We start from the raw sequence: 26,223 nt of genomic DNA on the forward strand, positions 1-26,223 counted from the left end.
TCGACTGACCCGATCTCATCGGCCTGAGTCTCTTTGAAATCACACAGTTCTTTTAACTTTTAATTGTGATTAATCTAGATTTTTTTTTATTATAATTTTTAATTTTTAATTATTTTTTCTAATTATAAGACTATACTAAAACTAAATGAAAATGTGCTGTCAAAATTCACAGGGGGGACCAAATCCCAATCCCGCCTAGGGCACCAAAAAGCATAGGGTCGGCCCTGAAATCAGGTATTGAGAGGATGTGATAGTAGTGACACGCCCCCTAGTGTTTCATGTGTGCCAGGTTCAAGGAGTTTGTTAACCTTGCGCTGCGTCCGGGAGCATCACTGGAGGAATGTGACCGTGGCTTCTGGACGTGCTCCCTGATCCGCTCTGTGTTCACTGGCCGATGCGGTCCCGGAGCTTTGTGTGCGTGGTGATCAGGACTCGTCCCCGCCGCCTTCTCGCGTCTGTGCCCGCTCGGACCTTGCAATGATAAGCGCGGAGAGCGTTGAGGAGAGCGGAGAGGAGCCGTGCATCCTTCTGGATCCCCTGAAGATCACGCAGCTGCCGAGCGGCGAGAGCCGCGCCGCGTTCACGGAGAGCGGCTCCAAAGTGACCGCCAACGGGGTGCACGACATCGAGGACCGGATTCTGAGGATTACCGGTTACTACGGCTACAACCCGGGATACTCCAGTCATAGAAGTGAGTGAGAAAAGTAGACTGATCAACAGATCAGTAGATGCGACAGTCCTCCTGCAGGTGTGCAGCTTCTTATTGTGCAGGCTATGTGTATGGGGGGGGGGGGGGGAATGCACAAATGCAAAAAATCTTTTTTATAAAATGTAAATGAGTTTTTTTTAAATCACTACAGTCGGGTTTTAATTATTGCCATTATTGATGTCATACACTGCTGTAACTGTGACAGCTGGATGATGCACTGGCCCATCCATCACACACACACACACACACATACAAGAGCACGCACACACATGCACTGGTTTCCATCACTTCAGGAGGACATTGCATTGACTTACATTCGTTCCCTGGAGACTTACTCTAACCATAATGACTCGTGCCCTGACCCCTGACCTTAACTTAACCCTAACCTCAGCCTATAACTTAAAAGAAAGCATCTTATGCATTTCGATGCCCTTGTAAATCACTTGAGTTGCCGTGCAGAATGGATTTTTGTCCCCTTAAAGGAATACTTCACCGATCTTTTAGGGCTAGTATTTTTGAAAAATGGTGCTTCCCAACCTCAATTTCCCCTGAGTTGAAAAAAATCTTCATTCTTTTCTTTGTTACGTGCCCTCCAGTGACACAACTGTTAGCAAAGATGGCGGACACTGTTTACATTCTGGGAATGAGGTCCCGTCCCCCTAAAAAGTGCGGAATTAGCATTGCAGTTTCAAGGCTCAGACCAAGTGTCACTGGTGAGCACGTAACAAAGAAAAGAATGAAGATTTTTTGAGGTTGGGAAGCACAATTTTTCAAAAATACTACCTCTAGTCTAGTGATACAAAGCTAAATGCTAATCTGTGAAGTATTCCTTCAAGTCCCCATAATGCGACCGTGTAAACCAGGGTGGTCAAACACATTTTAGTTCCGGGGCCACAAACAGTGCAATTTGATCTCAAGTGGGCCGGACCAGTAAAATAATAGCATGCTAACCTAACCACAAGACGTATTATGAACAACCTGAAAATTCTTGAGAAAAATAAGTGCAATTTCAACAATATTATGCCTAAATTTACAATTTACATGTGTGTGTGGAAAAACATAGGATTTCACATTATGATTAGATTGTGTGATTTGATGTGTAATTTTCACAAATTCATCCTCCGGGCCGGATTGGACCCTCCGGCGGGCCGGTTGTTGCCCACGGGCCGTATGTTTGCCACCCCTGGATGTAAAACAGATTTAGATCCCCCACAATATAAGGAATACAAGATACACACAGAGCGAGAGACAGAGAGAGAACAAACAAATGTGACACTATCAGACAACACAATTACACAAGTGTTTTGCTCAAACGATGCTGCCATTTTCAAACTGAATGATTTCATCTGTGGTCTAATGGTCCGTATCAAATAACCGGCGGAGTCGTCTTGAATACCAAACGTTTCACTATCAACGTCCCGGATGACAAACGCAGCAGATTCTGTAGTAGTACAGTATTTTCCCTTTGTCGATAATGCTCTTGATTGGTGGAGCAATACGTTGAATTCTGCCGACACAAAACCGGAAACAGAGAGCTGATGATGCACTTTGTTCAGGGATGATCTTTTGAAATCTTGCCCTGAGGCCAGTGCCAGAGAGATGGTAACAGAGGGAAAGAGCAACCCTTGCAGTGCCCCGCGCGCACCGACTATAAATCTGTTCCTTTAACAAACGGCTTTATTAAAATGTCACCTTTGTGCAAGAGTTGGTGCATTTTTTTATTGGTTCATCCTTCTCCGTTAGAGGAAGGGGTGAACTTGCACTTTTCTTGAGCAAGTCCCAGTGGCCTCCTCGGTTTCAAACGCTCATACACTTCCCCATAACTGAGTTGGACTTGTCTCACACGCTCCTGAACATCATCCTCTGGCAGTTACATAAAAGCCTAGAGATGAATTCGTGACTTAGGGATACGCACGCCACTCTCTCGGTGTCACTGACGTTCCTTGACGAATCCACCTCACGGGTAATCTCAAAGGAAATGTGAGGATGCAAATAGGAGCTCATCCAATCAAGAGCGGTTCCAGCCGAGGCTTCTGAAAGCACGTCAATGGATTTCCAGACGGAGGCAAAGGGAAAACGTGTCTGCCTCTCATTAAAGAGAGCCAGTTGCAGTCGATTAACCACGAATGCAATCGCACAAGAGGCGTCCAAAAACGTTAAATGGAAAACAGACCCAACCGCTTTAACAACTCAAAATACCTCAGACACAAAATGCAAGAATAGAGCTTTCTTATACATATTTTTCCTATAGTCTACTGTAGATGGTTCACTATTGTCTAGTTGTTTACGTTTTAATAAGATCGATTGGTTAATCAGGAAAACGTTGGTGTGGCTAATGGAGCCACATTTCAGAGGAACTGGGGGAATTGGAAAATGGAAATCAGTATCCAGGCCTCTGCTCACAGAGGAAGGGGAGGAAAATGAAAGATGTGGTGTCGCCTCTGATGGGATTTTGTAAACACAAGGAGCAGGTGTGGGTCGCAACAGCTCTGGCAACCAAGCTTATAAAAGCCGCCTGCGAATGGAGGGTTATTTGGTTTGAGAGGCAATTTTCTACATTTTGCTGATAAAACATGCCATCTGTTGCCCTGCGTCTTTCCATCTATCAATTAATTGTTTGTGTGTGTGTTGCCAGAGTCAACAGAGTGTCTTTAAAGATGTTATATTGCTGGTGAAGCCAGAGTTAACCCGATTGTAAACTTTGAGTCTGGGCAATAATTCTATTGCGATATACACTGTGATGTGATTTTCTTCTTACTTTGAGATTATGCTTTGGCTCAGATTTGTGAAAAGTTCCTTTTTTTTCAACTTTAACTCACAGTCATATCGACCGAGTTGAAACTTCGTTGTTGTGATAACGTGCTTTTTGGGCCCAGATCATTACACGTCCCTCAAGCTGGCGAGTCTTATTTTCCATTATCAATTTAAAAAAAACAAAGGCGCACGTAAATAGAACAGTTGGCTCGTCCCGCCGGGCCTATGGGGTAATGATATATTTAGTAAGACCCTGTTGCCAGTTTGTTTATCATTCTCACTTTCCATCTGTGTTGCCTCTGAGGCACAATGTGAACTACATTTACTCACAAGGTCTTCTAAGATACTATCCACAGTTGTGAACTACAAACAAGCACCTTTCCCACCACTTTACATAGCACCTGTATAAACATGTGCACGAGGGAAAACTTTAAATCTGGAAACAGCATCAGATGCGGGAACAGCACCTCCTGCTCCTGCTCGAGCAGGTAATTGTTGTGTGTGCAGTAAATGCTTCTTCAGCATCTCCCAGGAAGCCATTAACATCATTTGTTGTGCATTATTTTTGAATGAGCAATAGCTGCAGCTGGGCTTCCCGCTATAGGTAAATGGGTAGAGTGCAGGAATAATGACAGTTATGTGTGGTGACACTTTACCTGTGTTCACCACTGGCATCACAACAAGACAGCAGTACGGTGGCTGACAGGGGCAAACGCACTGCAGCAACCCAAAACACAAGCAGGAGGAGAAACAAGCCACATATTCACAAACGCTGCGGATTCCCATCATACCGGCAAGTCCCAAAACGCCGGCAAGTCCCAAAACGCCAGCAAGTCCCAAAACACCAGCAATTCACAAAACGCCGGCAAGTCCCAAAACGCCGGCAAGTCCCAAAACACCAGCAAGTCCCAAAACACCGGCAAGTCCCTAAACACCGGCAAGTCCCAAAATGCCGGCAAGTCCCAAAACGCCGGCAAGTCCCAAAACGCCAGCAAGTCCCAAAACACCAGCAATTCACAAAACGCCGGCAAGTCCCAAAACGCCGGCAAGTCCCAAAACACCAGCAAGTCCCAAAACACCAGCAAGTCCCTAAACACCGGCAAGTCCCAAAATGCCGGCAAGTCCCAAAACGCATTTGCGCACGCCTCCGTTGTCGTTTCTGTCAGCCAAGAGGGGCAAATGTTTTGAGACTTGCTGCCGGTGTTTTGGGACTTGCCGGTGTTTTGGGACTTGCCGGCGTTTTGGGACTTGCCGACGTTTGGGAAGTTGTCGGCGTTTTGGAAGTTGCCGGTGTTTTGGGACTTGCCAGTGTTTTGGGACTTGCCGGCGTTTTGGAAGTTGTCGGCGTTTTGGGACTTGCCGGTGTTTTGGGAATCTGCAGCGTTTGTGAATATGCAGCTCGTTTCTCCTCCTGCATGTGTTTTGGGCCGTTGCAGTGTGCTTGCCCCTCTCGGCCACCGTACAACAGCACATCCAGGCACACAGAGAAGCGGAAAAAAAAAACATTAACACAGTGCAGTATTTACCAAAGAAAAAAAGGGAATATACACGTACACTATATACTGTTGTTTGTACTTGACTTTTTCCGTGTTGGCAGGAGGTGAAAGTCCACCGTCTACCTCAAAAACAGCCTGCGTATGTTATTTTGGACTGGCCCGTTCACCATGCCTGCTCGTTCTGTGCTATTTATTTATTTTTTTTTTTTTTATAAATCTTTTTATTCGATTTTGTGTTTACATAACAGTGGTTCACACATACAGTGTATACAGTAAGACTTGCAGTAAAATTAGCAGATGGTAGTCCTACACAATATATGCTGAAATCAACAACAACTTAACTTAAAGTCTGAACTGCTCCATGAGCCGTTATTATCCCTTTCCCCTACCCACCCACTGTTAGATAAAGAGAACAAAAAAAACAAAAAAAAAAAGACGAACACATACGAAACAAGAACAAAAAATAAATAAATAAAATAAAAATAAATAATTATTAAAATCACATGTTAAAATGAATAAAATTCAGAATAAAAAATAAAAGAGGTTGGGGGGGGGGGGGGGGGCATCTAGTCACTGTCTGGGTGAATAATAGTCCTATCTAAGTATTCCAAGAAGGGCTGCCAGGTTTTGTTGAAGGCATTATCAGAACCCGCCAATGAAAATCTAACCTTCTCAAGCTTGATATGAGTTAAGACCTCTCTAAGCCAGCTATTGTGTGAAGGTGGAAGAACATGCTTCCATTTAAACAAAATAAGGCGTCTGGCCAATAGCGTTGTAAAGGCCAGTACTCGGCGCTTTGACGCAGGGAGTTGAGGTGTAGCGAGTGGAGGGGAGCCAAACAGGACCGTGCAAGGATCAGGGTTAAGGTCCATATCGAGCACCGTTGAGAGTGTATCAAAAATTTGGCGCCAGAAACCGGTGAGTTTCGGGCAGGACCAAAACATATGTGTGTGATTAGCAGGTGACTGTTTACATCTATTACAACTGTCACTGGTGTCTGGATAAATCTTCGCCAGTCGGACATTTGTGTAATGCACTCTAAAAAGAACTTTACATTGTAATAAACCGAGCCTGGCACATATAGAGGATGTATGAACTAGCTTAAGGATTTGGTCCCATTGTATATCTGAAATTGGAACTCCCAGCTCCTCCTCCCAGGTCTGTTTCAGACGAGTCATTAGGTCAGGGTTAAGGGAGTCAATGGCATTGTAGATCACGGAGATGGAACGCTTTTGTGCAGGATCGAGGGTGAGCAAGGAGTCAATCCGAGACCCGGGTGGATGGTTAGGGAAGTGAGGGTAGTTGGTTTTAACAAAGTGCCTGGCCTGAAGAAACCGGAAAAAATGAGATTGAGGTAATTCAAACCTGGCTGCAAGCTCCGTAAAATTAGTAAATATGTTATCTTTGTAAAGGTGCTTGACATATAATAACCCTTTGTTACGCCACATAGTGAAGGTGGCGTCTGACAGGGAGGGCGGGAATAAATGGTTTTTAACAACCGGTGCTAAAGTTGAGGGATCATTCAAGCCATAGTGTTTGCGAAATTGGATCCAAATTTTTAGTGAGTTGGTTACAACAGGGTTCTGTGAGACATTATGCACCTTAAGGGGAAGTCGCGCAGTAAGGAGGGACTGTAAAGAAAACTTTGAGGACCGTAGCTCTAACTGAACCCAAGAGGGGCCTGTATCAGCTCCTCTGTCAATCCAATTAATGAGTTTGTTAATATTGCATGCCCAATAGTATTGGATAGGATTGGGTAGTGCAAGACCGCCCAGCTTTTTGGGGAGTTGTAATACAGCTTTTCTAATACGGGGGGGCTTATTCAACCACAGAAAGGATGATATTGTCTGATCTAGCTGCTGAAAAAAGGATCGTCTGATGAAAATCGGAATATGTTGGAACAGGTAGAGAAATTTAGGTAGAATCACCATCTTTACCAGATTAACTCTACCAAATAGGGAGAGAGGGAGGGAAGACCAGCGAGCCAGGTCAAGCTTGCACTTATCAATGAGAGGGCGAAAATTTTTGTTGAAAAGGTCATTAAAAGAAGCAGTGATGAATATGCCTAAATATCGAAACCCCTCTGTAACAACTCTGAATGGAAAAGAAGACTGTGGCATCTTCTTAGACAGGGGATTGATAGGGAGAAGTTCACTTTTATTAAAATTCAATTTGTAACCAGAATATTTGCCGAATTGTGTTAGAATGTCTGTAATAACAGGGATGGATGACGCAGGGTTTGACACATATAATAACAAATCATCCGCGTACAGGGACAGCTTATGGGTGAGTTCATTCCTGGTGATGCCCTCGACTCTCCCCTCCTCCCGGAGCCAGATGGCCAGTGGTTCGATAGCTAGAGCAAACAGGAGGGGGGAAAGGGGGCATCCCTGTCTGGTACCCCGACGGAGGGCAAAAGGGGGCGACCTTGCTCCATTTGTAAGGATATGGGCGGTTGGAGATTCATAAAGCAGTCTAATCCATGTGATAAAGTCAGAGCTAAAACCAAATTTAGACAAGACATAGTACAAATACTCCCACTCAACCCTGTCGAACGCTTTCTCAGCGTCTAAAGAAATTACTACCTCAGGCGAGACAGGGTTGGGGGAGCCAATGATGTTGAGAAGTCTCCTAGTATTAGATGAGGAGTTCCTTCCAGCCATGAACCCCGTCTGGTCCGTGGAAATTAGGGCTGGTAGGGCTTGTTGCAAGCGAGAGGCCAGGACCTTGGCAAGAATCTTTTGGTCCACGTTTAGAAGTGAAATGGGCCTATAGTTGCTACATTCAAGGGGGTCTTTGTCTTTTTTTAATAAAAGAGAAATGTTAGCTTCCGATAGGGTTGGTGGTAATCTGCCGCTATTAAAGGATTCATTATAGACGTTAACCAAATGTGGGGTTATTAGGATTGAATATGCTTTGTAGAATTCTACCACAAACCCGTCAGGGCCCGGGGATTTTCCATTTTGTAGCTGTCCAATTGCCTCCTGTACCTCAGCCGTAGTGATTGGCGCGCCTAATTTGTCAGACAGACTACTATCAACTTTAGGATATGAGAACATCTCCAGGGGGTTATGGCTCTTCCAAACCTCAGGTGAGTACTCAGACGTGTACAAGTCGGAGTAAAAATTCAAAAACGCATCATTTACCAATTTGGGGTCAGTGACCACTGTTCCCGATGGCAATTTTATCCTGGGGATTAATCTCGAGAGAGCTGCAGTTCTAGCCTGATGGGCAAGGAGTTTGCCAGCCTTATCTCCCATTTCAAAAAACCGTTGCTTTGTTTTTAACAATTTTGTTTCAATCTTGGATGTTGACAAAAGATCAAACTCCGCCTGCAATTTGAGACGTTGGTCATAAAGAGAGGGAGTAGGTGCGGCGGCATATTGTGTGTCAATACTAACTATTTGATCTGAGAGCCATACCATCCTCTCCGTGTCCACTTTTTTCTGCCGAGAAGCAAATGAAATCGCCTGACCCCTCAAATATGCTTTACATGCCTCCCAAAGAGTGCTTTTAGTAACGTCTGGGGTGTCGTTTGCATGAAAGAAATTGACTATTTCCTCCTGAAAGAATTTTTTAAAATGTGGATTGTTCAGTAAGAAGTGGGAAAGTTTCCACTGTGTGTGTGTGGGTCTGTGGTTTGGGAAATTTATGACAACTGATGTAGGAGCATGGTCTGAGATCACTATACTGTGATACTCGCTAGAGTTGACCCAGTGCAGCAGCCTAGTATCCACTAGAAAAAAATCAATTCTAGAATATGTACGGTGGACGTGAGAAAAAAAAGAAAAGGCTTTGGTGGAAGGATTGAGAGATCTCCAAGGATCGCATAGACTAAGCTGATCTACAAACGATCTCAGTGTTGTGGCAGAGTTTGAGAGAGTAAAGGGTTTAGACGAGGACCTATCTAGAATAGGATCCTGGATAAGGTTGAAATCGCCACCTATAATCGGGTAATGGTTATCTATGTCTGGAAGGGAGGAGAGAAGATGAGTAATGAATTTGTCATCGTCCCACACAGGGGCATAGACACTCACCAAAATGACTGGGATGTCAAACAGCTTGCCTGAAACAGCCACAAAACGCCCATTGGGATCCTCAATAGATTTGGTTAGTTCAAATGTTATGTTTTTAGTTACAATGATGGCCGCCCCTCTCGCCCTTGCAGAAAATCTGGAATGAAATACATGACTCATCCAAGGTCTTTTCATACGTGAAATCTCAGAGGTCTTAAGGTGAGTTTCTTGAAGGAAATAAATATCCCCTTTAAGTTGCCTCAAATGTGAAATCACTTTGCCCCTTTTGATTGCTCCATTGACTCCCCTAACGTTCCATGACACCAACCTGCAGCCCTGACTTTGAGGTGTAGCTGTGCTGTGCATTATTCACCCCTTGTCAAGTGAAGATGTACAGTGGCGAAGCCCTTGGAGGAGGGGGGGGGGGGAAACAAAATAAAAAAAAAAATAAATAAAAAAAAAAAAAAAAACAACAACACAACAACAGAGAACAAACAACCTATAACTAAATTCCCTGTTAACACATTCAACACCCCTGTATAGCTTCCAGTTTCTTTATACTTACGGATCCCCATGCCTTCAACACTCCCGCAGGAATAAGTATAACCCATACAGTACAGGAAAAAATCAAGCAATAGCTAACCAAGGGAAGTTTAAACACCTCCCACATTATGGCCTGAAACCAATTGAACATTGCAGCAAAACAGTCAACACATTTATCCGGACTCACACTGTGATGCAGCGGACATTTTCGTATTAAACATTTAACTGATATTACCCCTAATAAAATGTTAAAGGCATGGTCAATGATCAAATGAGCCAAGTGGCAAAGCTAACCAAAACAACCAGGGGTAAACACCATACTTAGCATCGGTTCAACAAGCCCAGATGAGATTTACAAATGATAACAGAGTCCCAGTGTTCGAAGAGCATCATACGACACTAGTAAGAGTTCACAATCAATGTGTGTTAAACATTATCCTGTCGAGGCGCTCTTACCAGCTGAGCGAGTCATCCCGAGGCCCGTGCCAGTAGTGCTGCTAGCGTTAGCCGCTAGTGGATTAGCCCATACATCTGCCGACGAGAAGAAACAATAAAAGTAGCCTCATGGAGCGGGCCAGGAGCCCACGAAGGCAGTGGCCTCCTCGACTGAGGAGAAGCGTTTCTTGTTGCCATCTTTCTTGGTGATTTGGAGTTTAGCTGGGTAGAGCAAAGCCGGTCGGAGGCCCAGATTGTACAGCTTAGCCATGACATCGCGGTATGCCGCTCGTTGCTCTAACACGTCGGGGCAGAAATCCTCGTAGATGCGAACCGGCGAGTCACGGTACTTCAGGTCATTCCTCCGTTTGCGGGCCTCCCGGACAACGAGCTCCTTGGTCTGGTGCCGGTGAAAGCAGACGATCACGGGTCTGGGTCTGTCTCCCTGTCGCGGTTTAGCAGCTAGTGATCGGTGGGCCCGGTCTAGCTCTGGCGAAGTTTGTAGCACCTGGTCCCCGAATATCTCCTTCAGGACATCCGAGAAGAAGGTCGTAGGTCGTGGGCCTTCAATGGACTCAGGCAGGCCAATAATCCTGACGTTGTTACGCCGGCTTCTTCCCTCTAGATCGATGTTTTTGGTTCTGAGCTTAGCACAAGTCTCTGATAAAATGGAGCATGATGCTTCAAGAGCTTGGATGCGTTCTTCAGTTAAGTTGGCGTTGGACTCCAGACTTACAATTCGTTCACCAAAGTCAGTCACAGTAACCTGCACCGTGTCAAGTTTAGCTTCGAGCGAGATAAACGCCGCTCTGAGCTCGGCGGACAGCGCCGCTGATATGGAGTGACGGTGATCTTCTAGCAAGCTAGTCAGAGCGGGCATGCTAATCTGGCTATCCATGGCGGTCGAGTCGTCTCTCGCGGTTTCTCTTTCCTTAGCCAACCTGGTTCCGGAGGCCATGAAGCATGTGTAAAATATTACTTCTTCTTACTTAGAAGTCGAGTCGGGTTTGGGTTGCAAAAAGGTGTGTTTTTACAGGTCAGCGCGGGAGAGCACGATGCATGCGTCTACTCCATTCCCCTCTCCACCGGAAGTCTTCTGTGCTATTTATAACCAAGCCAAGAGTTGAATGGGGGGGAATGAGCTTCGCCTGAACGACTGCTGGAGTGCTATTAGTCCCACACTCTTCTTTGAAGGAGCACAAACATGCTGCATGTAAATGAGTGCAATATGTCACGGTGCTATGGGCCGTGTGTCGGGTTTCTGTATGTTTTTTTTTGTATGAAGAAAATATTATTTACATGATATAAAAGCACAGTGTGCGCATGGTTAGTAATGGCGTTTGTGTCAAGCTGAGCTCACCAGCAGTCGGCAGCCTCACATTGCCCTCCTGTGGTCTCTTCCTCTTACAACAACAACAACAACAACAAAGTGACCTGTCATGTCGTCCAGACAGTGAACATTAACACTTATTACTTGATCAAATTACTGCCGGCATGTGTGAGTCATCCTGGAGAGACTGTACAACTGAATTATTAGCCCCCCTATGATAATGTAATTGTAACACAGCCTTTTTCAAACGTCCTAGTTTTATTTTGGATACGTCCATTATTTGACTTGACAGCTCAAACCTTCACTAAAGACTTTATACTGTGTTTAAATTGGGAGATATACCCTCAGTTTTAACTTGATTTCAAAGGTTTTGAGTGTCACAAAGTTAAAGCGTGCCATTGCACAACAGTGGTTTGTGTCAGTTCTTAAGGGGGCTAATCATTTTGACCGTGGTAGTTTTTGGTTTTTGTGGAATCATTTTGATTTCTGGGTCATTCTTTTGCAGGCCTTGTACTTGGAAGACCCTTTCTAGGGCCTTTTGTGCAGGTGTGTCAGTTTGCATCCTTAGTACATGTCCGAACATAGACCGGCTGCATGAATTCAGCATCTTTCACAGAAAGTGGGGTGGAATTGCACATCCTGCATAAAGTTGAGAGTCTTAAAACTGTACTAACCTGGAAAACCCACTAGTTTGAGCACAGAATTCATCATGTTAGGTGACACACTACTGTTTGATATCATGGTTTTTGGCCTGCAGTTGTGCGCAGGAATCCATTCTGTCCATGGCTGACTTTAGGGCTGCCCAATTGCAATTCCCTCCCATTTAAAACAGTGCATTATATCTACTGATTTATTGGCTCAACACTTTGAGCTCACATGAAAAGGAGCTTAAATATGTGGTGCTCTAGTCATGTGTACTATCACCCAGTACAATGAACATCTTACTCTGTGACCTCCAGCAAAAAAAAAAAAAAGGTCATGACAAAAACGGCGATAATATCAATAATAAATAGAGCAATATGGAATACATTGGAGGCACAACGACATATGACCTTGTGTTCAAACCTTAATCAACCGATACAGTTAATCTCACAATTCTCACGTCTATGGACAAGCAATGAAACTGTCACCTTAAATTTCTATAGAAAAATAATACGTTTTTGCTAGGGACAGATTTATTCAGCCACACAAAGTCCCCATCATTGACGACAATCTATAGATCTCACTGTTTATAGTTTACATCGGAATTACTGTATAATCTGCAAGAAGGTTCTCAGTCATCCAGGTCACAGTCATCTGTAGGAGACTGAACGTCCAAGAGGGAAGCCTCTAAAATCTCATCAGACTTAATCTGGTATGCAGAACAGGACAAATCTGTAAGAGCTGAGTGATGCAACTCATCATATACACCACTAGGTGACGTCATTTTCCAATATTCCAACCACTTGACGCTTGAGTGGACGATGAACATCTGGAAAAACTGCTAGAGTTACACTTAAAAAGGCCTTTCATGTGTCTCCTGTTGTGGCGTTTGTGCTCGTGGTACTGAATAAAAAAGAAGGAGAGAGGCGCTGACGACAGCGACGGCGTCGCACCATACACCGAGGAGTGTTTGTTCATCTAAATGACAAAAGAGCCCAAATGAGTTGCATGAATCAGGGGAGATTGTGCACAGGAGACTCACTGTTGCTATGGTGTTGCATGGAGAGAGGAAGCCATAATATTATGGGCTTTGATCTGCAATTCAATATTATGTCTTTATGTTACATACACCAGTTTATTAGGCACGCCTAGCTAGATTATTGTTGAGTTTATGCTGTTTTATAGAGGTGCTGATTCAGGTTAAGGATTATTTTTGGTTGTGCTCTTGAATTCTACTGTAAACTTGTGGTTGTTAAGATGTAGGAAAAACATTTTAACCAGAATGTTCATTGTATTGTATTAAAAACTGAAGTTAATTACCTAAAAAAAGACAAAAAGAAAGAGAAAGAGAGATCAATATTCTCCTAAAACCTCATTTTTTGCGATTGAACTGTGGAGTTCAGCAGTGTCTGTGGTCCTGGTATTTCTGTTAATCTGATTGATGAGTGATTGATTTTTCGGGCTCATCCCCCTGCTTACACCTGACCAAACATTACTATCATCCATGCCTGCATTGTATGAGTAAGGCATCACAATCACAATTTCACAATTTCACAATCAGAATGCACAGGAAAACTCTCTGCTGTGCTTTTCTCTCTCTGCAGAAGTGCCAGACCTTTGGCTGATGAGCAGTGGAGAGTAGAGAGAGAGACAGACAGGCAGACAGACAGAGAGTGCAGTACCAGGGATGATACTGATATAAGGGCAGAGATCCTGGACAAAATCTAGCTGCATAATAACTATACCGATTGCTTTTTTTGTGATATATATTGTGAGATCTGGGCAAGAAAGCAATGAGCAAATCTTCGTCTACCTCGTTTGTTTTACGCAACTTGAATTTTATCTGTTGTTTGTCATTGCAAAAAGAGATCTTTTGATCTTAATGGGACCAACCTTGTTAAATAAATACAAAAAATGATTTTAGGTCAAGCTTCTTTTCGAACATCACGACTGTGTACTAGTATATTCTAATATGAGGATGGCAAGTTAACGATATTAATACCTGTCAACATGTACGTGACAAACAAATGAATTTTCTTTAATATAACAGTATAGAGCAGGACTGAAAAAGTACACACTCGAAAAAGTGTATTTGAGTAGTAGTTGAAGTAATATTTTGAGTTTCAACTTGAAATTAACACTGAAAAAAGAAAATAGTTGGACCAACTTAAAAATAAAATGACTTCAATTGGTAACACGCAAATTAATGAAGTATTTTTCAACTTCAATTTACAAGTAAGCCTAACACAGTTGCTTTAAGTCAGATATAGTGAAGAATTTGAATTTGAAAGAAGAAGGATTTCAAATCAACAGTTTGCATTACAAACAAATACACCATGTGTGATTGACCTACTTTTCTTATTCAAGTCAAAGTGTCAGAGTTAGGTGTCTTTCTTTCTTTTTTTAAAAATAAACTTTATTTACACAATGGAGTGTACAAAACAGGTCAACAGCCATCATCATCTTTCAAAGTTGTTCCAACTATTTCCTTTTTTCAGTGCAGTTTTAGCCGTAACTATATTAAATAAAAACATAAACACGTCTTTGTCATCTCAAGTGCATAAGGTGCATAAAATCAAAAAGGTGCACGACATTAGCATTTGTTTCTCTTTGAAATAAGACAAAAATATGTCGGATATAGGATAATATAGGAATCTTAAGGGAAAGTGAAGTGTTTCTCTGGTTATTTCTTCCGTTATTTAGTTGCCACTGTGTGTCATTTAGTTTGATTTTGCAAATTCCCATTTGAAAACAACACATTTTTCATCCCCTATAACATTCATTCATTCATACTCAGGTAAAAAGCCATTTGCACGTTCAGTGCTCTCTCTTTCTCAGGTCATAGCTCTGCTGTTCCGGGCTTGACTTATGTATCGATTTTACTGCACAGCATAGGTTATATTAGGATTATGTTACAGGCTGCGAGGCCTCGCGCGTCTCACCGCATACACTAGACACCGATATATCAGCGACGTGAAGGCCCTACGCACAGTTTAGTTCCAGTGAGTCTTCAGGAAGAAAAACCACAGATAAAGATAGAATGACGGGGAGGGGCGGGTCGTTCCTGACCACAGTCCCCGGGAATGACTCACATGGGCCAGACTATGGAGAGGGTTTTCCCCCCCTGACTGTGCAACAATAATGAAAGTAATATGGATTTTCTTTTATTATTAAGGTAGTAGCAGCATCGCACTGTAAATATTTAATGTTTAAAGTTACACCATTACCAGTAAACATCCTTTTTTTTTTAACCAACATTAGTGAAGACGCACTAATCAATAGTGTTTACAGAAAGTAACCATTCTTTTACAGGCATCTGCTTCACTAATGTTTCATATAGTTACTAATTTTCTCGATTAATCGTTAGGTCCATAAAATATCAGAAAACCTGTTTCGTCAAACCTGGAACTGATGATGTTCTCAAATGTCTCGTTTTGTCCACAAACCACAACTTTTAATGATTTCTTTGTTATCCAGAGCCAAGAAATGAAGAAAATATTCACATTTAAGGAGCTTAAACAATCGGGAAAATCTTGTTTTAATCATGAAAAAAGCTTCAAACCGATTAAATTAGTTGTTCGATTACTTCATCGATTAATTGTTTCAGCTCTAACGCGACATACAGTAGCTCAACCGTCAAAATCCGTCTCTCCACCATCATTTATGTGATTATTTGACATTAACATTTATACAGCCAAAGCTTTAAGTTGCTGGTGTAATGATCCAATGAATTGTAATGAATTTGGTTGAGCAAATATAATATAATATAATATAATATAATATAATATAATATAATATAATATAATATAATATAATATATTATAATATAATATAATACAATACAATATGATATAAAATAATATAATATAATATAATATAATATAATATAATATGATGTGATGTGATGTGATGTGATATAATATAATATAATATAATACAAGATAATATAATATGATATAATATAATATAATATAATATAATACAAGATAATATAATATGATATAATATAATATAATATAATATACATAGAGAGAGTAGAACATGTGTACGTATGTGTTCCTCTACAAATCTGCATTACTATTTCTTACACGCAATTTGTGAATATGGTCATTTTAAGTAGATTTTTATCTTATGTATATATATATATATATATATATATATATATATATATATATATATATATATATCTTTGTAATACTCACAGCTGTAAAATCACAGCAGTATGAGACACAATTAGCATCCATGGGACCGTCGTGTGTTTGTGAACAGTGTTGGCATGATAGTTTGTGACCGTGTCAGAGATCCACCGCAGCGTTGCAGGCAATATGAAAGGACTCTGCTAATTAGCTGACTGTTAAGGAGGAGTGAAGAGCTTAGAAGAGAGAGAGAGAGACAGAGTCACTGGAGGACAAGACAGGGTGAGATATGGAGGGAAGGAGTGAGTCTGGTCAGGTATAAAAGGGACAGGGAGGAGGAGGAGGAGAGGATGGAGGAGAGGATGGAGGAAAAGAGGGGGCAGCAGCTTACGCAGCATAATTAGCCCGGGCTGCTTGGTTACCCTCCAAACAAAGCTGCTGATTCGTGGAGCAAAGGAAGAGGAGGGCAAAACCAAGCGTAGACAGACAGGAGGAAAAGGTGGGGGAGGATAGAAAAGGGATGAGGGGAGTGATTGCGCCGTGCCACTCACACTTGAAGCTCAGTCTCCCTTGGAGACAGTGGCAGCGCCGGATCATGGCATGACAGTGAAACAGTAGAGTCTCCACTTCACTGCACTTTTCACACCGAGCTGTGTCCACCGAGCTGTGTCCCGATCCAGACAGACAGACAGACAGACAGACAGACAGAGGAAGAGACAAAGAGAGACACAGAGAGAGAGAGAGTATTAGTAGGCCTGACAGTGAGAGAACTGGGCTGGAGAGGAACGGAGAGTCAAGAGTTGACAGAAATCTGGGAGGAAGGGAGGAGGGAAGGGGCGGGGGGGGGGGGGGGGGCAACCAAGAGTGTGAAGACGAAGTGGAAGAGTCAGGAGTCTGAGGATGCACGGAGCGAACAGGAGGAGCTGCTGAGCGTGCAACAACACACACACACACACACGCACGCACGCACACACACGCACACTCACACCTCCCAGGGACGGACAGAGCGCGTGTTGCCCCAGCGGAGGATGAAGAAGCACTCGGCCCGAGTGGCTCCTCTCAGCTCGTACAGCACTCAGGTCCTGACCTGCCCCATCTCTGAAGGTAAAACTGACAGGCCCAGGACAGAGGTGCATGTGTGTGTGTGTACTTGTATTTGTATAGTTTGTATGACCTTTTACGGTATCAACATTGACCTTGTCAGGACTTAACAGAGACCAAAACCTTGTCCTAATGAAGCAGAACCTGTGTTATAGTTTGAATCGTGGTTAGCTCAGTGTCTGGTTATGCATTTACTTTCTCTGGACTTGTAGAAAGTTTTCTTCCAGATATTTGGATCTTATCAGACGTCTTGTTGCAGAGTTGAGAAGCTAAACACGGACAGGAAATGGACTTGTATCAGTGACATGTGCTTGGTTGCTTTTGAGAACTCAAGTGTGGTGCAGCACTTCCTTCCTGTAGCATTTCAGCTCTGTACTCTATAGCAGGGGTCTCAAACTCCAATGACCTGGGGGGGCCAATGAGTGTCTAGTCTGGTCAGGAGGGGGCCGGTCAAGAGAGAAACAGGCTGTGGGCAATCTGAGCTTAAAATCTTATCAAGGTATCCCATCATGTAATCTCAATAACGTTATTTAAAACATGACAGGCCAGCATGAAATCGACTCAGATTAATCGATTAATCGGTTTGAAGCTTTTTTTCATGATTGAAACGAGACTTCCGATCGTTTAAGCTTCTTGAATGTGAATATTTTCTTCATTTCTTGGCTCCGGGACGACAAAGAAATCATTGAAAGTGAATCAATCACGAACACCGATCAACATTTTTTGAAGGTTTTATGATATTTTATGGACCAAACGATTAATCGAGAAAATAATCGACAGATTCATCGATTATGGAAATAATCGACAGATTCATCGATTATGGAAATAATCGTTAGTTGCAGCTCTCATCGCGATACACCGGTCGCCTTCAGTCAGTATCGCCCTGACGACGTCGTCTGACCTAATTTGGAAGCCCTGTAACTAAGAGCCTTCATGAGGAAACAATTTTGGCCACAAGAGCTGTTTTCGTGCAGCAGGGGAATCGTAGAACTACAGTATTACTGCATCTTGGCACCTGATCAGCCTGTAGTGGCTTTTTATTCCAGCGCAGAAGAACCTGTATCCAGGTTTTTATCAATGCTGCTACTGTATGAAAACACAAACCAGTTTGCTCGGAGGATGAGACGCAAGACAAACGGGGATAAAAGAGCAGCCTCTCTCTCATGCAGCAGTATCAGATCTCAGTTTTTTGCGGTTTAGCAGCCACCAGGCTCATTAGGTTGATTAAGAATCTTTGCTGCGACTGAATGTAATTAGACCAAATCCCCTGGATAATCCCGCAGAAACAAATCTGTAGCGGTGTCGAACATTCTGCTCTCTCCACAAACTGTAGATGCGCTCCCAGCTGGGATACACAGCCAGTGTGGTGTGAGGTGAATCGTGTTATCGGAGAGATTTTCGAGGCGATCGCCTGTAATGAACTGAACTCGATCCATGAGAGTCGTCAGGGGTGTTACACTTTACAGAATGCGAGAGGCTTTATTGCCACCTACTGTATGTCTTATTGGTCTCTTGCCTCAGAGTTTTGCGCAGACTCAAGACCAGATCTGCATTGATGCAGTGGTGGAAAATAACACTCAAGCACTATCACTTCTGCATTTGACTTCTTCCACACACAGAACGGCAAAATAACTTCTTTTTTTTTTACTTTTATGAAGCTGCATTTCCACTTTTTTTTGTAAGTATCTCACAAAACTGCAAATATGTGGGACAAGTCCAACATTCACACACAAATGTCATCTTTAGGAAGCAATAAAATAGAAAACCATGAACTTAACCTTCTTCAAAACAGGATTCTCTTGAGAAAAAGAGCTTGTGTCTTAATGACAGTAGGACAATTACACGTAATGCAGCATTTTTGAGTACTTTTACTTTTGCACTACTTTTGAACATAAACAAATGTCCAAAAATGTTCAGAGACAGAAAAACAAGTCTTTTTTTCCATTACCTTGACATGTTCGGTCCACTTCCTGTAGTCTTCCTCAAAAGGGGTCACGTGACGTTACATGTGACATGTCCTGCTTCCTGTTTCATACAGGTTGGTCAGATACCTGTGAACATTTACTTAAGTAAGGTTAGAAATGTAGGACAATTACACGTAATGCAGCATTTCTTAGTACTTTTACTTTTGCTCTACTTTTGAACATAAACAAATGTCCAAAAAAGGTTTAGAGACAGATAAACAAGTCTTTTTTTCTCCCATTACCTTGACATGTTCGGTCCACTTCCTGTAGTCTTCCTCAGAAGGGTCACGTGACGTTACATGTGACATGTCCTGCTTCCTGTTTTATACAGGTTGATTCAGACAGCAGGGGGAAAGACTACGCCCCCTGCTGTCTGAGGACAGCATCCCAGGTGTGTGATAGGATGTAAGATCCCTCTTCCCGGATGTCTCGTGTCACCCGGTGACATTCTGCACACAGGAGGTGCTCGGTTTTATGTCAAAAGCGAAGGATCCGATGACACAGCAGACAGTATAATCTGTATAATCTGTGACTCCAATCACTATTCTGTCTTTGGTACATCAGGTAGAGCCATTAATGATCTCATGCATTTATTAGGCTTTTATTTATGATGATCTATCACATAATTTCAAAATAAAAGTGTTTGTTGTTATATGGAACGATAAATCAATCACAGTATAAACGTATTTGTGAGGCAAAAATGAATCAAGTTTTAAAAATAACACGTTATAACTTTATATTTAGTGGCACGCTGCTTGATGCTGATAGGGGTTCGGAATGTGTCCCGCGAGCCACAAGTTTGAGACCTCATATAAGTGACACTGCCATTATTTTTAACCAGAGGGAAAGAAATTATCATCGTGTCATAAACATATGCTCTCACTGCCCTGGTTTTCACTGCACCTGTCAGACTATTAGTGGAAGAGGGGAAAAAATGCTTCATTCCAGCGCTCGCGGGCCTCTAGTGTCTGTGGCCGTGGCGAACATGGCAGAGCTTCACATGCTGAGCTTGCAAAGAGAGCACAGGCGCAGCCAACACCCAGCAGCACATGTCATCTGTTATGCCTGCCGTGGTGTAAATTGATCACACCGTTGAGAGGTAAAGGACGGATCGCAGCTCTCCCCCGGAAACGCTCTCGTACATATATATATATATATATATATATATATATGTATATATATATATATATATGTGTGTGTATATACTACAATATACTACAATACAGTTAAGGTCCAGAGGACGTGCAGCCCTGCAGTCCATTAATGCAGTTGGCAAGATCTGCCGTGAGTCCCGTGCAAGGTTATACATTGACTTTACATTACAATGCTGTAGCAGGGGAGTAAGGGCTGCCAAGGTTGCTCTGCCTTTCTCGTAGAATGTCATGTGGTCAGGTTTGCGTTTGCTCCGTGGCATATCGGGTTTCTGTGCACGCCCGGAACTACAACGAGTGGACGGTGTGTGCCGCATCATGAAGCAATGACAGCTATTTATGGTAACCCGGCACATTGGAAAAAAAGCTTTGCTTTACACACTGGTGCCTGTACAGCAAGAAATGCAATCTGCAGCCGGGGAGCATATTGTAGGCTACATTGCAGTACATAAAAGTGCAAAAAAAATAAAAAATAGAGACTACGGTATGGGATAGTATAGAATATTATCCCATAAATAAGTTGTGGGGAAGTTCTGTTATTGTGATGAACGTGAATAAGGACAAACATTAATATTTCATGTGAGTGACTTTCTTTCTAACTCACCAACATCCAGCTTTATTATGACCTATTTAAATTCATTATTTTTCACACACAAAAAACTTAGTAACTCGATGCGATGATGTTCTCAAACGTCTGATTCAGTCCACAAACCAAAATTATTCAGTCTTAATGAGTTGTTTTCTGACCACCGTAAGTGAATCAAAAACATTATATTCAACTTTTTTCATCGCAATAATATCGTGAATCGTGAATTATTCTTCTCAGGATTATCATTTAATGAAAATAATAATTTAAACTGAAGTATACCTTATTCATTCCCTCAGGAGAGGATGGTTCAGAGTCCCACGGAGACACAGCAGGAAGCGAGACCAGCGGAGAGAACCGTTTCTACCAGACCTGCGCCAACGCAGTCCTGAAGGTCCTGGGTGGTCTGCTGGTGGTGCTGTGCGTGTCCTCCTCCTGGATGGGCACCACGCAGCTGGTGAAGCTGACCTTCCAGTCTTTCTCCTGTCCCTTCTTCATCTCCTGGTTCAGCAGCAACTGGAACATCCTCTTCTTCCCCATCTACTACTCGGTGCATGTGATGACGACACAGGAGAAGCAGACGCCCATACAGAAGTTCAGGTAAGTCAAAAATTCACTCTCTTCACATGAAAATGACAGTTCAGTAATAACATGCTAACCCTATGACAATGCCATCATATTGTTTATTTAAAAATCAGACGATATCCGATTAGAATTTCCTATTTCCATGTCATAAAGTTTAAATGTTAGGAGTTATGTGGACATAACTGTGGTAGTTTTTTTTGTGTTTAGTTTCATCACACTACTGCATTGTAGGGATGGGACGATGCTACTTTTTTGTGTCCGATACCGATATCACAAACTCGAGTATCTACCGGATACTGATATCAGTCCGATACAGTCATCTTAGACCATTTATGAACATATGAAGCTGCTAACAACATATTTACGAACATATGAAGCTGCTAACAACATATTTATGAACATATGAAGCTGCTAACAACACATTTATGAACATATGAAGCTGCTAACAACACATTTACGAACATATGAAGCCGCTAACAACACATTTATGAACATGTGAAGCTGCTAACAACATATTTATGAGCATATGAAGCTGCTAACAACATATTTATGAACATATGAAGCTGCTAACAACACATTTATGAACATATGAAGCTGCTAACAACACATTTACGAACATATGAAGCCGCTAACAACACATTTATGAACATGTGAAGCTGCTAACAACATATTTATGAACATATGAAGCTGCTAACAACACATTTACGAACATATGAAGCCGCTAACAACACATTTATGAACATGTGAAGCTGCTAACAACATATTTATGAACATATGAAGCTGCCAACAACACATTTATGCTGAGTCATTTCAAAGACATACTTCTCCAACTGTGTAACAAATATTGTTCTCCCAAAAAAAGAGGAAATTTAATTGAACAGCCCAAACAGGACTTCTTGATTCTTGATAAAGATTCCCATCCCTACTACATTGTTATTTTTTAAGCAATTACTGGGATAATTGGGGAAAAATGTTATTACCATAACATTATGTCCTTTTTTCAGTGTCATTACTGCACTGTAATATAACGTGTTACCAAGCCTAGCTGACGTTTACATTTATATTGGATAAGTCGTATACTGTTATCTTAAGCTCAGGACCATACATGTACAACAAAGATTATGCCATAAAAATTTCCACTCGTGGCTCCAAGAGACTCTTTCCAAACCGATCCCCGTCCACGAGGAACCAGGTAACTAAGCAGCACAATATTTCCATCCACTAACACACCGTCCTCTTTACAGCGAGGCTGAAACTGAAGGAGAAAAAAACAAGACGACATGACTTCCTTTTACTCCCCTTTGTGTTTCCACTAACAGGGAGTGCAGCAAGTTGTTTGGGGAGGATGGGATGACTCTTAAGCTTTTCGTAAAAAGGACGGCGCCCTTTTCCATCCTGTGGACGCTGACCAACTACCTGTACCTGCTGGCCTTGAAGAAACTGACCGCCACGGACGTCTCCGCCCTCTACTGCTGCCACAAGGCCTTCGTCTTTCTTCTGTCTTGGATCGTCCTCAAGGATCGGTTCATGGGTGTTCGGGTAAGTGTGGAAATGCCGACAGTGCAAATTCTTCTGGTGCATGGAGATGTTGACGTCGCGTCACTGATGGTTTTTTTTTGTTTTAAAAACTCTACCTGCAGATTGTGGCAGCCATAATGGCCATCACGGGGATTGTCATGATGGCCTATGCTGACGGTTTCCATGGTGATTCCTTTGTGGGCGTGGCACTGGCTGTGGGCTCAGCCTCGACATCAGCTCTTTATAAGGTCAGACTGCCAAAGATATTACATTTTGTGCAGCGTTGTAATTAAAACTAAGTACAAAATACGTTGTTACTGTACTTAAGTACAAAATTCATGCGTCTGTACTTATTTTGTTATTCATATTTTTAGCAACTTTTACTTTTACTCCACTACATGTCCTCTAACTATCTTTGTTACTCATTACTACCAAATAAAATCAGAAGAAGAGTTGGTATTCGGTATTTATATAGAGCATTTCTAGTCTTTTTATATCAGAAAACAACTTTTGACACTTAAATACAGTAAATGTCATATACTTGGAGACTTTTAGTTAAGTAATATTATAAAGTGACTGATACGACAGTGTCTTCTCATCAACCAGGTGCTGTTCAAGATGTTTCTTGGCAGCGCCAACCTCGGAGAGGTGGCCCACTTCCTCTCCACCATGGGCTTCTTCAACCTCATCCTCATCTCTTTCGTGTCCCTCATCCTCTACTTCACCAAGGTGGAGCACTGGGGCTCGCTGTCCTCACTGCCCTGGGGATACCTGTGTGGACTGGCAGGACTGTGGCTGGGTGAGAGTGCATGTACTTCTATGGTCAAAGCCGATGGATTCGTTCTAAAGCTGTAACTAATAATATGGCGGGGGGTTTAATTGAAAATGAACTAAAGTAACAAAACAGATTGAGAAGTGAATTCTGCTGCTAAAAACTGCTAAATACTTCTTGCCCCACCCACTGCTGCCAAATTAGACCCTCAGTCAGGTCTGATAGTTTTGCTCGACAGAGACGGACAGTTGTCAGATGGACACAGCATTCAAACAATGTTACACCGTTTCTGTTCGTGAAGACCAAACAGAGGCAGAATACTAACATCAACTAAAATCACCAATAGTTACTTACTGCAGCTTTAAACGTGTTAACCCTTTATCATGCAGTCATTAAAATACTTGGAAATTCAGAGTGTCATTGCAAGGCACTACAAGACTTATTTTTGTACTTTTGAGACATTTTTTAAAAATAAATTACATTTTCATGTAGAAAATGACCATGTTTGGTTCAAACATCTAGTCTTTTTTTTAATTTTGCTCAGGTTTTTCCTAAGACTGAGAGATTGAGACTGCTGACTCACAAACAATGTGGTGTCTGATGAGGGTTATTTATTAAAAAATATTTAAAAATATTTAACAACAGAGGACGTTGGGATTGAAAAAAAAAGTAATTGAAATTGACAAAAAGTCGACGTTAACGTCACTTCCTTCAGAGAAAATAAAAGCCCTGCACTGCTCTTCGCTGTGTTTCTGTCAATTACAACAAGTTTTATGAGTAAAGGATCTGAGGATATGAGAAAGTTATTTGAATCAGATATGGTTGTTCATCTGTCCCAATACATTTTTTAAATGCGGTTTTTGAATCTTGCACCTGGCAAATACTCCATATTACAAAAACTAACTTCCTGGCAAATACTCCATATTACAAAAACTAACATTAAAACTAATAAAAAATAAAAAAATAAAAAGTAGCAAACCCGCTCTAAAAAATAATTAAAAGTTTATTATAATCTTGCAGTACATAGAGAGTATTTCTAAAAATTCATAAGGTACCGGTCAATAACAATATCCATAATCAATATGCTGTGGTTAGGTCTGAATGACCGTGTGTCTTTTACAGTGTTTAACATCTTGGTGCATGTCGGTGTGGTGCTGACCTACCCCATCCTAATCTCCATCGGGACCCTGCTTAGTGTGCCGGGCAATGCAGGTAAGGGTTTTTTTGTGGAGTCATTACCACTCACGGTGTACCTACTTATTAGTGTTCCCTGATTGTTATGGTGGGAATGAAAATGATTAAAAAATGAGTAAGTATGCTGTGGGTTTTGGATTTAGTGACTCAGCACTTAAGGCCACTGTAACAAAGAGATTACGCAGCAAGTCTGTCTTTCTCGTCCTGGAAACCCAATCATCAGTGTGCTTCAACAGACCCTGCAACTATTCCCTCGCTAAGGGAGGATCAGGTTGCCAAGGCGACACTAAATGCCTGCAGACAAGTTTTTTTTTCCCCTTTAACCATGATGGACTAGATGAAGGTCAGTGGGTTATGCCAACTTGTCCAAAGGCTCCAGACTGCAAAGACAGAGAGGATGAAGTGGATCACTTGTGTTCGCTATAAGCCGCATTTGCTGCACTCATCCTCCACGGCCGCGTTGTCCTGTGGTTTATCTCACTTTATGTAATGAATCTCACTTGTTGTTTTGTCTCTCCCTGTCCGCCCCCTGCTCTGTTGTCCCATGTCTTTACTCCGCCCGCTTCAGCCGTCGATGTTTTGAAACACGAGGTGATCTTCAGCGTGGTGCGCCTGGCGGCCACCTGCATCATCTGCCTGGGCTTCTTGCTGCTGTTGCTGCCGGAGGAGTGGGACTCGGTCACTCTGCGCTTCCTGGCCACGATTGCCGACAAGAAGACGGAGGAGCACGGCGAGGAGCTCACAGAGTCCAGCGTCCACACTCGCAGCCGCAGTCGAGCAAACGGTACCGTCTCTATCCCCTTAGCATGACGTGGGCATGACGACATGAGCTTGGAACCGCCTGCACCCAGTCACAAAGACTTGCCCACTTAAGGGTATGTGGCAGGGACGTCCAGTCCACATGGACCCACCATCGGGAAGACAGGAAGTATTGTTTTGAACTTGAAACTTCTCTGTGGAGGTTCATTGTCTCCATCAGTACATCGCAGGAGGGGGGGAACATTTATGGAAAGGGTAGCAAGTGGATTAAACTTTCTTGAAATCCCAACGCTCAGTCCTGTCCCTTGCACGCAACCCTGACCTGCGCTGTGGACTGTATTCTGTGAATATAATTATTGGCAGGGCCACTTTGGCTCAATCCTATCTGTATTTATGATATTTATTTAGAGAGGTGTCCATAAGAATATGAATTTCAAGTCCTATAGAATGGCATTATATTACAAACTGGCAATTATACTATGCGCTATGTACAGGATCTTTTGGTTTTACAATAAAAGACTTAAAACATTCA

General features: G+C 42.4%; 1 protein-coding gene across 2 annotated transcripts; it reads left to right on the plus strand.

Moving 5' to 3' along the window:
• The first annotated feature begins 281 nt into the window (after positions 1 to 281).
• Positions 282 to 26,223, plus strand: slc35f4 (solute carrier family 35 member F4). 2 transcript variants are annotated; one of them, XM_058616070.1, is made up of 7 exons: positions 282 to 691; positions 21,163 to 21,463; positions 22,768 to 22,987; positions 23,089 to 23,214; positions 23,573 to 23,765; positions 24,861 to 24,950; positions 25,501 to 26,223. In XM_058616070.1, the coding sequence occupies exons 1-7, from the start codon at positions 478 to 480 to the stop codon at positions 25,740 to 25,742; spliced, it is 1,386 nt and encodes a 461-aa protein (XP_058472053.1). In that variant the 5' UTR covers positions 282 to 477; the 3' UTR covers positions 25,743 to 26,223. The 2 variants fall into 2 exon arrangements, with proteins under 2 accessions (XP_058472053.1, XP_058472054.1); XM_058616071.1 differs by lacking the exon at positions 282 to 691 and adding an exon at positions 16,920 to 17,165.

Source organism: Solea solea, chromosome 18, assembly GCF_958295425.1.
Source record: "Solea solea chromosome 18, fSolSol10.1, whole genome shotgun sequence".
Classification (NCBI taxonomy): Eukaryota; Metazoa; Chordata; class Actinopteri; order Pleuronectiformes; family Soleidae; genus Solea; species Solea solea.